This window comes from Artemia franciscana, chromosome 17, assembly GCF_032884065.1.
Source record: "Artemia franciscana chromosome 17, ASM3288406v1, whole genome shotgun sequence".
Classification (NCBI taxonomy): Eukaryota; Metazoa; Arthropoda; class Branchiopoda; order Anostraca; family Artemiidae; genus Artemia; species Artemia franciscana.
Genome location: NC_088879.1, coordinates 24,006,452 through 24,024,365, shown reverse-complemented (window position 1 = coordinate 24,024,365; position 17,914 = coordinate 24,006,452). Strand labels below are relative to the sequence as shown.

At 34.5% G+C, this 17,914-nt stretch overlaps 1 protein-coding gene across 2 annotated transcripts in view; it reads right to left on the bottom strand.

Moving 5' to 3' along the window:
- Positions 1-17,914, bottom strand: part of LOC136038033 (peptidylglycine alpha-hydroxylating monooxygenase-like) — a 73,336-nt gene that overhangs the window by 9,183 nt on the left and 46,239 nt on the right. Inside the window, exons 5-9 of one of the 2 annotated variants that reach the window (XM_065720975.1) lie at positions 16,969-17,017; positions 13,462-13,607; positions 12,613-12,755; positions 10,289-10,338; positions 3,898-4,126 (exon numbers count right to left, since the gene is read on the bottom strand). In XM_065720975.1, coding sequence (XP_065577047.1) covers positions 3,967-4,126; positions 10,289-10,338; positions 12,613-12,755; positions 13,462-13,607; positions 16,969-17,017 — 548 coding nt within the window. In that variant the 3' untranslated portion in view covers positions 3,898-3,966. Of the gene's footprint in view, positions 1-3,897; positions 4,127-10,288; positions 10,339-12,612; positions 12,756-13,461; positions 13,608-16,968; positions 17,018-17,914 lie in introns of those variants that run through there. The other variant, XM_065720974.1, reaches the window with a different exon arrangement.

Sequence of the window (17,914 nt, the reverse complement as noted above, 5' to 3'; positions counted from 1 at the left end):
CTTACTCACAATAGACCCCCACAAATGGCATTCCTCAGTAAAAAGACTTACCGGTAAGACAACACTCAGAGATCTAAGGCTCTTCAAAGAGGACGGTACCTTAACCTCAGCTAATGAAGTCAATTCTTTTTTTGCTGACATTTGTACCTCATTTCCATCAATCACCAAATCAGAAATTGATACTATCATTGCTGGTGCAGAGATTGAGGACGTATGTGAGGTCTCTGAATTCACTGTTTATAAGGAACTCCTAAGACTGAAAGCGAACTGTGCGTCCTACCCAGGTGAGCTTCCAGTAAAGCTGTTACGTGAATTCGCCATTTTTCTTGCTAAGCCACTCTCTTCTATAATCAACCAATGTTTCCTTCAGCAAGTATTCCCTAGTGCTTGGAAAAGAGCATATGTCCGCGTTATTCCAAAAGTAAGGTGTCCAAAATCTTGTGATCAACTCCGGCCTATATCAATAACTCCGAACCTTTCTAAAGTTGCAGAAACGTTTATTTACCGCAAACTTATGTCACAGGTCTCTGCACATCTAGACCCGTATCAGTATGGATGCTTAAGAGGCAGCAGCACAACTGTTTATTTAGTACGGATGTACCATCTCATTGTCGACTGGCTCGACCGAGGAAGTGCTATTGTCGACCTTCTCCTCGTAGACTACCGAAAGGCTTTTGACCTTATTCGCCATTCCGTTGCTATCACAAATCTACGCACCATGGGTGCGCAAAAACATATTCTCCTTTTAGTGATCAATTTTTTACAAGCCCGCTATCAGTGCGTTTACAGTCTTTTCCCAGGAGATACCGACTCCGAATGGGTCGAGCTTACATGCGGAGCCCCACAAGGTACTAAGCTCGCTAGTCTACTGTTTTTGGCAGTGATAAATTTCATCCTTTCCGGCTATGAAGAAAGATTTAAGTATGTAGACGACTTGTCAGTCCTACTGAAGTACATTGTTGAGAAGTCTGAGGCTGTCCCCCAATTCTGTAACGAAATAATCAAAAACTTCAAAGATGAATGTACTGCGAACAGCCTCCAAATCAACGAAGGAAAGACTAAAATCCTTCGCTTTAATCCCCTGAAGAGAGACTTTGTGTGCCCTCCTTCTCCTTATCCTGGTGAATCTTCGGCAGTAGTGCTTGGTGTCAAGTTTAGCATCGACTGCTCTTTCAGCCTCCATGTCGATACAATTATCAAAAAGGCAAATAGTGCGATGCGGACACTTATACTAATGCGTCGATTTGGTTTTTCAGTGACACAACTAAGGATAGCCTATCTTACTTACATTCGACCAATTTTAGAGTATGCATGTCCCGTATGGGGCCCACAAGTCAATAACACTTTACCTAAGTGACCAGCTTGAGTCAATACAAAAAAGAGCAGTCAAAGTAATATTGTGCGATGCTTTTACCGAATATAAGTTAGCATTATCCACTTTACAAATTCCCTCTCTTCAAGAGCGTCGTCTCAGTTTGATCCTTGAATTTGGCCAATATCTTCTCAGAAGTGATAAATACAGATCGATACTACCACCAGTTTTAGTGAAACATCGAAGTACTAGGTTGAAGAAATTTGACAGATTAGCAGCACCTCCTTCACGCACAAATCGTTTTTCCAACTCATTCATCCCTTTATTTGTATCAAAGTATAACAATTGTTGATTTTAAACTATTTGCCTTCTGATTTTTTTTTTTTGTCGTTTGATTTAATCCTTTTTTCTTTTTTGTAAGCACAAGCGCCATTTAGTTTTATGACTACGAAAGATTGTGCAAATAAAACCTATTCCTATCCTATTATCCTTCTAAGCCGGTCCAAGTCTAGTCTTGTTTCAAATTTTAATATTTTAATTAATTGTTACAAGGTTTGGGCCTTTCTATCAGTTTTGAAAAATGTCAATTTTTTGTTGTAAATTGTTTAGAGGATAATGCCGCCATTGCCGCGACTCTCGAGTGCGGCAATGGTGTCATTTTTCAGTCGTCGCCAATAGCCACTTATTTGGGATTACCTTATGCTGCTTCGAAAGGAGATTTTAAACAGTCCTGGTTCAGCATGTTCAGATGAAACTACGCAAGGCATTTGGTCTTTTAATTCGTTTTCGGGGTCTTTACCGTTGGGACGTCCTTGGTCGTATGTATAGCGCTGTTGCTCTGCCTCACGTATTGTTCCCGTCCCTTCTCTTCCGTAATTTCAGACCTTCTGATCTTTCGCCCATTAAAGTTTCTTATTTTAAATTTTGTAAATTTTTACTTGGTTTCCCCTTTATTTTAGTAACACTGAGATTGTTTTAAGGCTTAAAGTGAAGTATCCTGTAGTCTGTATAAAGAAAAAATATAAAACATTTGAAGATAAGGCGAAAATTAACCTTTTAGGCCACAATTTATTTCCGTTTTTTAGTAACAGTTCTGGCTCTTGATGATTTATAGGCTAAACTATTTAGCAAGTATTTTTGTATCTTTTTTTTTCTTCTCTTCTTTTTAAGTGTTTGATCAGTATTTGATAGGTTTTGATTGTAAGTGTTATCATTTGTCTTTCCTTTATATTATATTGTAGCGTACTCCTCATTTTTTGAGGGAAATAAAGAAAATAAATACATAAAATGTTTTAATGAATTTATCCTCTAATGGCCTTATCGAGGTCTAATTTTTGAACTAAATTTCAGTGATTACTATTTTACACAATCTAAAAGGTTTCGTAACTAAATTTCAGTAATTACCATTTTAGACAATCTACAAGGATGATTTTAGCTTGCTTCTGAGTAAGGCATAGTATTCACTGTTAAAAAAATAATTGACTATTCAACTGTCCGTATCTCTCTCCCTTCCTTCAGACACAGCATGGAGCCTGTACCTTAACATGTGAATTAAACGGTTGATTGTTCCTTTATAAGATGGATCTAACTTTGCTGATATTTTAAATAATTTTTATGTGAAGTTAGTTTTCTATTAACGAATATAGTAGACCGAATTACCTGGTAAACGCAAAGTCCTCGCTTATGCTTGGCCAGTCAGTAGATGAAATTTTTGTTCATCTACATCCAAAATGATTGTTGATCTTTTAAGTTTTTACTTCCGTATTTCAAATTCTTCAAAACATTTAAATTGATTGATATTTTTTATTGTGGCTAAGCTTGTTCCTCACTCTTCTCCCCCCTTCTACGAATCAGGGAGAGAGAGCTCAGTGTAATTTGACTGAATTTAAATCTGTAAGTATCAATTTTATCAACATCATCCGCTTAATTAAAGCGTTTTTGCATCGCATTAGGCTACGATATGGTACGCTTATCATTGACTAAATATAATTATTTAAAGTTACCCATCTGTGAGTGCAAGAACAATGGTTACATTTCAGGGGGCTTTAGTAACCTAGTAACATTAAATGAGAGAAAGAGATGTTAATAGAGAGACGGAGAGGCAGAGAGAAGAAAAAAGGAAAAGATAGAGAATGAGAAAGCGTGAACAAAATACGAAATAAGATTTAGCTAAAGTCATTCAGAACAATAAGCATAGAATTAAATCGTGAATCCCTGACAAAATTAAAGTAATTAACGCTTTTCGATGACATGGTGAACAGAACAGCTTAATTGTTGATGTGTTGAAAGTGTTAGCGCTGTCCATGCGTGAAACTTTCAGAAATTTCAACAAATCACGTTTATTTTTCGGATTTCTGACTAGTGGTGAGTCAATTAATCGTATTCTTGCGGTTTACTACAAAATTGAGATATAGGTCCCTTGATTGGGTAGCTGAAAGATAAAAGTAAATCTGTTTGGGTTTTCCTTTTTTCCTAATATTTTTTTAGTTAAACCAAGTATCCTATGAAATTTAGGAGCAAAAATTTATCTGCTCCAAAAGCGATTACTTTAACTTTATAGAAGAAACCAAAAGCTGGGAAACAAATTAAAGTAGCAAATAAAATTTAATGCGCAAATGAATATATAAACGAATAAATAAAACAGAATAAGCGAATCAAAGTGTAGAAGCATCATCTGGAATATTCCTTAGTCCACCAAGACCCCTCCACGAGTATAAAGGGGGTCCAAAGGAAAAGCATGTTTTCTTCTTAAGTTCTTTCCCTTGTGTCCAATACATCAAATAAAAATTACACATCTCGTCATCACTTGTACCTCTAAACAGAGAAAAATAACAATAATCAGACAAACTATTAAACATAAAAATTTTAAGAAAAGCTTGAGCAAGAAGAAAAAAATCCCTCTTAGGGATAGGATGAAGCTTATTAAAGAACCTCTATATTTGCTGCATGATTTTTATGGCACTTGGTATTCTAGGTAAGCTAGGACGATGACATTTGGCAGGCGTATCAGGGACCGGACCAGATTAAATTAGAAATAGTCTTTTTCCCGATTTGACCATCTGGGGGAGAGTGGGGGGCCGGTTAATTCAGAAAAAAATAGAAAAAATGAACTATTTTTAACTTACGAACGAGTGATGGAATCTTAATGAAATTTGATTTTTGGAAGGATATCGTGTCTCAGAGCTCTTATTTTAAATCCCGACCAGATCCAGTGACATTGAGGGGAGTTGGAAGGCGGGGGGGCCTAAAATCTTGGAAAACGCTTAGAGTGGAGGGGTCGAGATGAAACTTGGTGCGAAAAATAAGCAGAAGTCCTAGATACGTGACTGAGATAACCGGAACGGATCTGCTCTGTTTGGGGGAATTGGGGGGGGGGGGGTAATTCTGAAAAATTGGAAAAAATGTGGCACTTAACTTACGAAGGAGTGATCGGATCTTAATGAAATTTCATATTTAGAAGGAACTTGTAACGTAGATCTCTTAATTTATATCCCGAACGGATCCAGCGTCATTGGGGTGGAGCTGGGGGGGGGGGGGCGGGCTACCGAAATCTTGGAAACCGATTAAAGCGGAGAGATCAGGATGAAACTTGGTGGGAAAAATAAGCACAAGTCCAAGGTACGTGACTGACATAAACGGAGCGGATCCGCTCTCTTTGGTGGAGTTGGGGGGGGGGTAATTCGGAAAAATAAGAAGAAATGAGGTATTTGTAACTTACGAACGGGTGATCAGATCTTAATGAAATTTGATATTTAGAAGGATCTTGTGCTTTAAGAGCTCTTATTTCAAATCCCGACCAGACCCGTTGACATTGGGGGGGTTGGAGGAGGAAACCGGAATTCTTGGAAAACGTGAATATTGAGGTATCTTTATCTTACGAATGGGTGATCGGATCTTAAAGAAACTTGATATATAGAAGGATCTTATGTCTCAGATGCTCCATTTTCAATTCGAATCGGATCCGAGGACATAGGGGGTTGGGGGGGGGGGGTAACAGAAATCTTGGGAACCAGAAATCTTAGAAAACGCTTAGAGTGGTGAGATCGGGATGAAACTTGATGGGAAAAATAAGCACAAGTTATAGATACGTGATTGACATAATTGGAACGGATCCGTTCTCTTTGGGGGATTTGGGGGGTATTAATTTGGAAAAAGTAGAAAAAATAAGTTATTTTTAACTTAAGAACGGGTGACTGGATCTTAATGAAGTTTGATATTTAGAAGGAACTCATGTCTCAGAGCTCTTATTTCAAATTCCGACCAGATCTGTTGACATTGGGGAGAATTAGACGGGAAACCGGAAATCTTAGAAAACGTTTAGAGTGGAGAAATCGTGATGAAACTTGGTGGGTGGAATAAGCAGATGTCGTAGATACGTGATTGACTTAACTGTACTGGATCTGTTCTCTTTGGGGGAGTTAGGGGTGGAGTTCAGTGCTTTGTCGAGTTTGGTACTTCTGGCTGTGCTAGGATGATGAAAATTGGTAGATGTGTCCGGGAGCTGCACAAATTGACTTGATAAAGTCGTTTTCCCCGATTCGATTATCTTGCGGGCTGAAGGGAGAGGAAAAATTAGAAAAAATAAGGTATTTATAACTTACGAGTGGGTGATCGGATCTTAATGAATTTTGATATTTAGAAGGATCTCGTGACTCAGAGCTCTTATTTTAAATACCGACCGGCATTAAGCCTCTGATTTTCCTTTAAAATCAGTCTATTGATTCTTAGAATTTTGCTAGAGCTCATACCACATGAGCCCTTGGCTCTTCCGGCCTCGTCACAAGTGCCATTAGAGCTCTTAGCTCTTGTTACTTTAGTAAAGGAACTAGATAAGCTGCGTGTATTCTATCCGTACTTTTTCGAGCTGGTTTCAACACTCATCAATGAGAAACAAAGAATAACACGATAAATTTTCTTTGTTGGGAGTGGGAGAAGGTAAGAGCCTATCTCTAGCTCTTGAGGGCTAGAGATAGGCCTGAGCTGTATTTACGGCCTAATAAAGACAGTCCACCCGACAGTGATCCAAAACATATTCTCTTGACTTAATGCGGCGCAGACCCGCTACTTTCTGTTTAATTGACTCTCCATCCATATTCTCAATTTTTGTAACCAGACTGTTAGTGGTATTTATAAAACTTTGCAAGTATGATGATGCATTGATGAGTCTCATTGAATAGGATCAATGTTAAGAGCATGTACTTGCACTCTCTTTTTATGTACTAGACTAGAAGTCGTACGTACATGCCCTCATTCCAGGTTAGACCTCAAGTTAGCATCATTACTAGAATATCGTAGTTGCTGAGTACTATTAGATTAGACGATTTCATATCAGATTCACTACTTATATTATTTAAATAACTTCGAATATCCTGCTATAACTACTCAAAAAGACTGAATTGGGAACTAGCCCACCCCGAGGAAGGTCTTACGCCCTAGAACACTAAAATTTACGTCTTAATAGCAATAAATTGCTTGGCTTAAGATTTACACTAAACCTAACATGCTTAAATAGTGTTTAGTAGCATATTGTGACGGTAGAGAGCGAGTCCACCGGAGTAAGTCCCGTTAGGGCTAAACTAATGCTATTTTAAGGTAAGAAATTTGGACATGTTTTGCGAACTATGAACCATGGTCGGGCTTGTACCCTCCCCCACTCGTTGAAGTCCCATGCATATTTGTTACTTTTACGCTTAACAGGTTCGTGTGGTAGATGGCAGGTTAAGCTCGACCGGAAATTCCGAGTTTTTTGCGTGCATCAAATTGTTATTTTGGATTTGCATTTTTCATGAGGCGACTGAATCCTTTTATAGTTTAGTTTATACTTTAATCCCTCTTTAGCTATTTTTAAAGCTTTTATTAAAATTTCATTGTAAACTCTGAACGAATAGACTGTTAAAAATCATGATAAATTTCATAAATCAATAAGATGATTTGTGTAAGTGTATGTGTGTTGGAAAACAAGGGATGGATTTACAATATTTTTGAAGTATTTATTCTAAAAAACTTTTGTTGTATTTCGGTCTGCTACTTCCAGCTTTGAGATACAGGCTAATTGAAGTTAATTCCGGTAACAGGCATAAACAAAAAAGATATGTTCAGAGATTAAATAAGAAATTTCCCATCCAAAATAAAAATACGAGGAATCGCACCTTTTTATACCTACTTATGCCCCCCTCCCTTGATCCGTATTCTCTCTCCCACTGCTTTAACTCTACTTAGGATTTTGTATACATTGTTGGGGATGTTTAGTATTAAAACATGGACTAAAATCGTCGAATCAATAAGCAGAAATAGCCGCATAAATCCTCCAAACATTTACTTTGTTATTTATGTGCACTTCGGTATATAGCAGATAATTCTATTTCAGACTTTTTAAAAATGGCTAACCTAGCCTACTTTACCATTTACTTAGGTGACTAGAATAAATATACAACTCCATATTTCTTATGTAAACATACCTTAAACATTTGCGACAAATAACTTAGGGAAAAAGACAGTGCCTAAAGTTTGGCGTGCTAATGATTTCGAGGGAACCACGGAACCATCAAAATGGCTGCCATATTTGTCTCTTAAAAATCAAAGTCATGATAAGGATCAATAAACACAATGGATATATCCATGGTTAGAAAAACAGCGGTAAGAAATGTGCCGCATTGTAAAAAAACAACATTCGATTCTACGAATTTCTAGCAAATTTATCAAGTCTTCTATATTTTAATCAGCAAGAAGTGGACAATCTCACAAGAGATTTGAACTTCTTGTCATAATAGAAATAAAATTTGCTGCCCTTTCCCTGTGAGGAAAATAGCCTTATAAGCAAATTAAGATGGAGAACATCACTGACTAATCTGTGTTGATCTAAATATTAGATTTTTCCTTGGATAACAAAGTGGATATACAAATTATGGTGCTAGGCTTATTCTCCCCACCCCTAGAAAATCCCTCCACTCCACGGAAAATCCACACACATGTAAAATTGAGCAGCCACAGAGAAAGTATGACAAATAAAAATAATTAAAAAAAAAACAATTTTGAATCTTCAATCTATATTCCAAAATATGACAAATTCCAAAATATAGGCAGAATATGCAGTATAGGGCAGGGGTTGGCAACCCGTGACCCGCGAGGCCATCCACGGATTTTTTTTTATTGTAATTAAAAATAGCATTGTAATTATTTTCTTGATCTCATTTTCGTATTTCTCACGAAAAAGACAGTTTTAAAATTAAAGTATTACTGCCCCAAACGTCTCTTTAACATTAGCGTCACAATTGGTTTTGACCCGGAGCCAAAAAGGTTGCCGACCCATGGTGTTCTATAGTATTTATTTTCACGTCTTTATTTTTTGTGTGTGCGTGTGTTTCTGGTGGTGGAGTTATCATGGCCGCGTAAGATAAAGTTAACACTGTGGCCGTGGGAGCAATGCCAACCCCGAAGGCAAACTTATTAGACATTGCGAAGTTTTTGAACAAAATAGATATCTTTAAAATATTGATTCGATACCATAGGGGTTAGTGGAGGGACTAGTCTACCAAGTGACTTGCTGTCAGCAGTTAAGTGACAAATAATGACTGCATGTATGAATACTTTTTTAAATGTTATTTAACTATTATATTTTGTCGACTTTTTAACAAGTAGTCTGAGCCAGTATAAATAGCAATGACGCGAAAGGTGGAAATATTAAAAGAAAGGCCACTTAGAAATACAGTCTGTCTCAAAAACTAAATCTGAAACGTTGAAACTGAAAACCACAGGACTGCACGAAAATAACGTGCCAAAAACTTGCACAGGAAAGATAAAGCTTAATATGAATTGAAATAATATACGCACTCCAGAAAAATTCTTTACAAATAGGATGACTTTGTGAATAATACAAAACCTTTTTTTTTGTTTATTGGTGTTGATAAACTATTTTTCTATCAAGCTACTATTCTTATTAAACTTTTCAGATTTGATTTTAAATCTTCTTGGTGTTTTTGTTTAATAAAAACTAAGTATAGATATATTCTGTTTATTTAATATCGCCATTAGGAGTTTTCTGATTATAAGGGAAAGAGAAGCTGCAAAATGTAATTTTCTACTTGAGCAAATTCTGTTTGTTTAAGAAGATTGAAATTATGTCATTGAGTTTCTGTGTTGTGACTAGTCTCGCAGGCGTTTTAAATCAGGGAGAAAATTTGTTTAGGTTCCATGTCGGTATCTTCTAATATTTTCAAAAGTCAGGTCTTACAAACAATTTAGGAAAACAATTTTTTCCTGTAATTTTGTTTCATGCTATTTAATTTAATTACTCCACTCATAAAAGAGAACAAGAAAAAACAAAAGAAATCTAAGACTCTTAATTTAAAAAAAAATTATTAATTTCTATTGTTCATTGTTTTCATCGTAGGAAAACAAAACTAAAATCTTTTTTTTTTATTTTGCAACATCAAATACAACCATTGCCTCTATTGAATATTTTGGATTATTGTAATAATTTTTTTCAACTTTAACAGCACCACGTAAAATCGAAAGTTTTTTAAAGAAATATTTTACCACTTAGAAAAATGAAAGTTATTTTGCGACATAAAGAGGGTCTCTGGGTGCTCGAAAGGGAATCAGAATTCGGGATTAGTCCTTTTGAAGCATGAAGGCCCGCACAAAATGTTTCAATATTTGAACAAATATTTGACAATTTTCAGACAACAAGAAAGGTTCTTTGGATCTTAACCAAATCCACCCACCTACTCCAATCGATTTTTTTCAAGATTTAGCGCCCTTCTATATTTCTATATCCACCAATGGAGGCAATGCATAGGTTGTAACCTGAATGTCTTAATTTTTAAAGAATTTTTCCTCCTCCAAGGCTTCAAAGCGGATTCTTTGTAAAAAAAAAAAATCGACAAAAATTACGGTCCCATTATTTATTGGAGTTAGGTCACACTAATTAATAGCTATTTTTGATGTTACTTCAAACCAATAAGGTTGCTGACTTACCCAACTTTAGTCGTCCAGCTTCGATTGCTTACCATTGTACATCTTGCGGCCTGTAAAATTAAATATTTGTTTTTATCTATTAAATGTCAATCCATCTCTGCTTATTTTCAAGATGCACTGAATTTGCGCTTGATTAAAAAGTGTCTCCAAACGCTAGATGGTGTTGATGGCAGTAGTAATCTAATTTTCAAGAGAAGCAGCAAATGTGAGAAGTGATCCTTACAGATAGTTTCCACATTGTAATTACAAAAAAATTAAAATTCTTACTTCTCACAATGTTTGGGGGCGGATCCAAGAGGTTATTTTAGAGGTACATCCCCACCTTGACTGTTGAAAGCTGCAATAATTACATAGATGTAGGGACGAAAAATACCAATGGAGGAACCCAATCATGGTTGGTGCCTCCGTCCACATACCAGTTCTGTATTTACCCATAAAAATGAATCTTAAACAAGAAAAATTTTGTCAGTCGTCTTTTCCACAACAAAGGTATCAACTGAAACGATTATTCTTCAGAAAAACAGGTCCATTTTGGTCTAGTTCTTTACGGATAAAATAATTATTCAAGAAGCATAACAATCAACTAACAAATATAGGTTAATTTGTCCTGTTAACACAAATAAAATTATTTGCCTGGATCACGTATCACCATTGACTACGAGTCTTGCGGTAAATAATGTTTTTTTTTTAGAGAAACTATTAATCTGTGTGAACTTATTGAAAATTTACAAAGATATGTTCATCCAGTCAGTAAACAAATTGGAAAAAAGACGATTATAGTATGCATAGCACCAAAGAGTATGGGAATAACATTAGAGATTATTGCTAGTGTGAACAAAAAAACTATCAGCGTTATCTAGCGCTTTGCAATGCTTAACATGTTTTCCAGTGTGATAATAAGAATAATTAATTTAATTAGTGTAATTTGTAAAATTAGGGTAGCAATAATTGTCATATATTAGTTCCTAACATAAAAGTTAGTGATGCTTGATAAAAAAAAAGTCAAGTGTCCCCAAACGCTAGATGGTGTTAATAGTTTTCTGTCAACACTAGCACCATTTTTTACTCTTCTAAGTTACCCACGGTCTTTGCATGGCACTTCATACGTGCGGTATGGATGCAGTGCCTTCTCTAACCAAATGTTCCTAGAAGGAAATGTTAATATCCTGGAAACTTTCCCTTACAAAAAAAAAAAAAAAAAAAAAAAAAAAAAAAAAAAAAAAAAAAAAAAAAAAAAAAAAAAATTCACAGAGCTCAGAGTCACTGCCCAGGGTTGGACTAGGATTTCAGCTTTTCAATGTAGATTTAGTCCAAAAAATACACAATTTTTTGCCCTTTAAACACCAAATAAAGTTTATAAAGTAAAAACAAAAGTTGTAATATAAACATCGAGCAGGCTAGTAGAAGAAAGAAAAGAAAAGAAAAACACCCCCATTTTCACAAAAAGTGGACAGAATCACCAACGAAACTATTATTATTTAGAGAATTATTAATTTGAACAACTCCTAATTTGACGATACTAGTATGATAAATGATTTTACTTGTTGTGTTCTAAATACATAAAATGAGAAAAAAAATTAACCGTTGAGATTTTTGAGGCGAAACCACTAAATAGATCAGAATTATATTAGTACATACTGCGTTAAACTTTAAATCATGAAAAACATACAATGTGCCTCGGTTTGGACTCAAGAGCCAGGCTTAAGGGCTATAATCCCATTTGATAGGCAATTTTTTGAAGATAGGAGAGGGAAAAATAACTTCACTCCACGACAAAACTAGGAATACGATTTGTCGGCAATTTAAAATCTTGTAAAAAAACCTAGTTCTTAGATCACAGTTAAAAGTTTTGATAGAAAACAGTTGTGTTTATTATGTGTTAGTTCAAAAAACCTTAATAAAGTATATACTTTGTAACATTTCTGACGTCACAAATTAATATGACAGCATAAAAAATTGGCTGAAGTGAAGTGTCTTTTTCTATATATAGAAGTGTATATATATATATATATATATATATATATATATATATATATATATATATATATATATATATATATATATATATATATATATATATATATATATATTATATATGTATATATATATATATATATATATATATATATATATATATATATATATATATATATATATATATATATATTATATATATGTTATATATATATATATATATATATATATATATATATATATATATATATATATATATATATATATATATATATATATATATATATATATATATATATATATATATATATGATTATATAATCTGATATTGGTTTATAATATACACTCACAAGTGTGTCGCCTTTTCCAATAGTCATAGCCTTGTCTTCAACTGGATAAAACATTTGTGGTAACTGGGGATCTTTCTTTCCAATTAACTCCCAGTTATCTACACCTTTATTTCTTGTCACTTTGTACCCAGAGACTACTCTTCCTAAAAAGAGAAAAATTCAAAGATTAAATTACAAAACATCTAAGATTATAGACAATAAAATATTAATCATATATGGGCCTAAATGGTCTTAGCTAGAGACCTTAGACACCATGAGGGATACCTCCCAAGAGGATCTTTCCTGGTATTGATCTGCTGCATTAGGAAAACACAAAAAAAGGCCCGTTCACAGGAATTTCTTTTGAAGGCGGTAAAATATTTTGTGAAGGGGGAATGTGTCCAAAAAAACACAAAAAATAGACGAATTGTTAGGAAAATATGATAAATTTTTGGAAAATTAACAATATATTGAGACATCGGAGGGGGAGGGGACAGAAACCCGAAGGCTCAAACCATGCGTACAGCCTTTTGTTTATGTTTCCCTTTTATTTTATCACATTATTTATAAATTTTGGCATTTTTTCGTTAAAATTATCGGGAATTTATACAGTATTTTACACAAACAGAGTTAAGAATCAGGTATATAAAAATAGAGTGGATAAGTTGAGGGGGGATCAAATTAGTTTTTGTGCATCCTAGTTTCTTCCCATTTTAATTTGAGACAGTTGAAATAGTCAAATTAGAACACAAATGTCTCTCTACACCTATATAAACACCTCTTCAAAATATTCTTTACAAAGTTCAAAGGAAAAAAAACTCAGCCACACTTTGCTTAAAAAAGAACAAAAAACTTTGCATATAAACTTACCAAGGGCATGAGTGTGAGTCCTAAAAGCAAATGGATGTATCACTTTGTTTTCATTAATGGTACATGAAGTTTCCATGTATTCAATAGAGTTGGCCTTGATGCGACCACCAGTACCCATCAGAAGCACACCAGCTGCTTTTGGTTGTCTAAAGTAAAATAAAAACTATTAATAAAGTTGGCCTGTAGATTGCTGCCTAGGCTGCTGAAATCAGGACATAGCATGTGCAAGGATCAATGAAATATTTACTTGTTTTTTAGTGTGTATATCATTTTCAGTGAAGCACTAATAATAATCTAACCAGTTCTGATATATAAGGAGATATAGTTTGCATAATATAAGGGGAACCCACAATACAAGTGAGGCCCTGGAGTCTGTTACAGTTGCAACAGATGCTAAGCCCCGCTCTCAAGAGATTATACATTGGGTTTTCAGGAAATTTTAAGTTTATCCCATTAAAAATTGATTATATTAATCTTTAAGTTACATGTAAAATTAGAAGAAGTCTAGATTTAGTCTAGAAGAAGTCTATATCCCAAACTTAGAACACAGATTACATGGCAGATGAACTAGAACATGTTCAAAAACGCGCTACTAGGATAATACTCGGACCTAGTTTCAGGAACTATGAAAGTGCCCTTGAGCTCTTGAATTTACCCACCTTAATCGATCGAAGACGTGAGCTAATAATGAAATTTGGGAAATCACTATTAACAAACGAGAAGCACCGATCCACACTTCCACCATCCGCAACAATCATCAGACATACTAGACATTACAACAAACTAGAACCAGTCAAATGCCGTACGAACAGATTCGTAAACTCCTTTTTACCATGTTTCGTAAGTGCATTTAACAAGTGAATTGAAAGTTGCACCATATTTCGTAAGTGAATCTGACTAGTGACCATTTTGTGATTGTAAAAGTAGCATAATTTAGCGTTCATTTTTGAGTGCTACGATACCTATTTCATTAAACGAATACAAATTTACTCAAAGTATCTAACCGACAAGAATAAATTTTAGCTTTTCAAATTTGCCCGATCCTACTGCTACTATCAATACTATTCTACAACTACAATTAATACCTCTGATATTGCCAACACTACTGTAACCACACCAAGCATCTACAACGATTACTACTACCATGGTCACTGTCAATTTAACTCTACTACTAATATCTTTACACTTGCTACTCTTACCACGACAATACCAAATATGCCAATTAATATCATAACTGCGCCTATCCCAACTTCCCCTGTCATAAGTAATCGTATAATGACTACTCTACCCGAGACAGTACTCCTGCCATGACTAATGCTCCTAAGACTAAAAATCCTACTACTCTTACCAGATCCTCAACTGCTACTACCAGCACCGTTCATATATTATTACTACCCATACCTTGACTATCCTTACCCAAATTACTACCATTACTGCTACGACAACTTCTACCATGACCATTACTACTAATCTTCGTCAGGGTTACCTTAATCAGCCTCCATACCTCTAAAAATCTGTCTAAAAGCCGAAAAATCCCCCATCATGACGCTGCCTCACCGCTTTAAGAAATTGAAAATGATCACTTCTTCAAAGCAAAACATAACACGCCCTAATCTTTTAAATAGATTTTTAGTGTAAAATGACGAAATAAGAAAATTATTATGACAAATTAAATCTGTCTATGTTTGTGAATATGATACTTTTTAATGTGAATTTTTGCCAAAATAGGTCAATTAAGTCATTTTCGAATATTAATGGTTTCATTCCTTAGACAGTGAGGTGGAGCAAACATTATGGTACATATCGGACTCTTGATTTTAAATGATTTAATTACTCATTAACAAGGTTAAAAAATTATTAAAACTGAATCGTAATGTAATTAGAATAATATCCCAAATCCTTTGTGAATACAAAGAGGAGCATGAAACAATAAAAAAGAAAGAGTAAAACGAAAATCCTAACCAAGGATATCGGTGTGTCAGGAAACGGTGTATGCAAATGTAAACATAGACACTAAGTTAAAGTGAGTCAAAACAACTCACCTAATTAAAGAAAACAATACAGAGGAAAATCATAAAGCGAATAGAAATTTTAAAGACCTATTCTGGGTTCAGATCAAAATACAAAGAAAATATCTTCGAGATCTAAAACCAACGAAGAAACGCTATATATATATATATATATATATATATATATATATATATATATATATATATATATATATATATATATATATATATATATATATATATATATATAAAAGAAAAAATCTATTCCCGAACTAGGACAAGACATGACAAGCACAAAAACACGCTTTAAAGGTGGCTGAGAGTTTTCTTTTAAAAGTGACCTTCAGTCTGTAGAGGAATTCACAGGATTTCTCCAGCATCTTGTTTAAGGCGTTGAAAATGGTTAACTGTGTTTCTTTAATTAGTTTACCTCAGGATAGCCCAAAAAAAGTGAATTATAGGATGCTGAGGTATTGGGATGCGAAGAGCAAATGTTTCTAGAATAAATACTAATCCTGAATCAAAACTCCACACTGGGGAGGTATTATACAGCCGTTGAACATATTGTTTTTAACCTCCGCCCTCTTAAATGGAAGAAAAGAACATATCTACACCCACTACCAAAACGAAAATGTAGGATCTCCCTCTGCATAGACAAATCGTTTAAAAAAAATGTCAGATTGCACTAAAATTGTGACAAGTGAAGTAACATCCTTTACTTGTGTCTGAACATAATGCACACTGTGTTTAATTGCAATCATATAGTTAAATTTTATCATGATTTTGTCTCCCGCACATTTTCCAGATACATGGGCACCCTTATGGGGGGTAGGGGGGCACCAGCCTCCCCGGCTGAATGAAGCTACCCTATTTTTTATTTTCGAGATTTCTATTGTACAGCATTGGAAGCGTCAATTAGACCAGTTAAGCACCCCCTAAAGTTCAGCTTATGGGTGCCCATGTTAGGGTACACACCCCACCTTTCCTTCCAGAAAGAAATACTGACGGAGGTTTATTTTCTCTTCCAAAAATATAAAAATTAAGTATAAAATGTTCCATTGATCAAAAAAACTAAAACCACCTTGAATTTGTCACTTTGTGCTATTGGTATGTTTGACGATGGCTGATAGCCGGTAAAAAAAGCTAAACAAGCTTAGTAAATCAAGGTAAAAAAAAAAAACAGAACAACTGAGCAAGCGAGTGAAAGACTCACAGCCTTAGTGAATTTGATTAAAGCTAATAGTTTAGTGATTAATCCAATTGAACAAACTCGATATAAGATGGATTTTCTGACTGAAATATTTGTATCCTATGCTTCGACTGGACAATAAGAAAGAACAGAAGTTACTTCACGAGGTACGCTATGAATTCCTTCAGTTAAAAGATTACTAAACTATAGTAGTTAGTTTATATAACTGTAATGACTACCGAGATAAGCGGAAAAAAAATACCCATGATAACCCATAAACCCATGATAAGTACTGGAATAGTCACTTACGCCTCTTCAGTGTAGTCTAAAATAATTCCTGAATCGTCAGTTACGCCATCTGAAAGAAGTAGAAAATATAGAAAGAAATTAATTTTGATTTACTGAACAGTTACAGAGATTCCGGAAAGCTACACATAAAATAACGCAAATTAATTCGAGGATTTATTTTTGCATAACTTTTGTCTACAACTAGGCAAAACTTGCTTAAGATTTTATTCAAAAGGAACACAAATTACTTAGCCAGACCTCGCAGACAGAACAATGATTAAGCACATATTCTGGATCTGATCAGATTATTTTTTAGGGAAAAAACTTAAATTAGTTCTAATTAACTGTGTTGTTCTCTGATAAACGGTACTCTTCTAAAAGTTTTCCTTCTCGACCGACAAGTAAAGAAGGTTTAACACAGACTTAAGTAAACTCCAATCGGTACGAGTATGATTTCAGTATAAGGAAGATTAGTATTTCTCATGATAATAAGTTACTTAGCCTGTTTTTTTTAACTTTAATTCTTATGATTTTTTATTTCTGACTTTTCTCTTTAGTTTCCCGAAAGAAATTTCAATTTTATTAAAATTTGTAGTGTTGTGGACTTGATCCAGTTGCTCTTTCCTGCTGACTGATTTTTAATCACGTCCGCATTTCAATGAAACGAGATCTACTTTAATAAATACTCTTAAATTTAGGCCTCATGTTGAATTGAAAGGATCTAAAAAGGTTGTTATTGAAATTATGTTTTATGTTAAATTAGGTCCTTAGGGATACCATGCACCTCAATAAGATGCGAATAAAACAATTTTAAGAACTTTAAGAACTAAGGGATATCAATAATGAACAAATTCTAATAGAAATTTATGTTAGATTTTAGCTGGGAGGGGGATACCAATAACGAACAAAGTCTAATAGAAACTTATGGAAGATTTTATCTGGAAGGGGGATACCGATAACTTAAAAA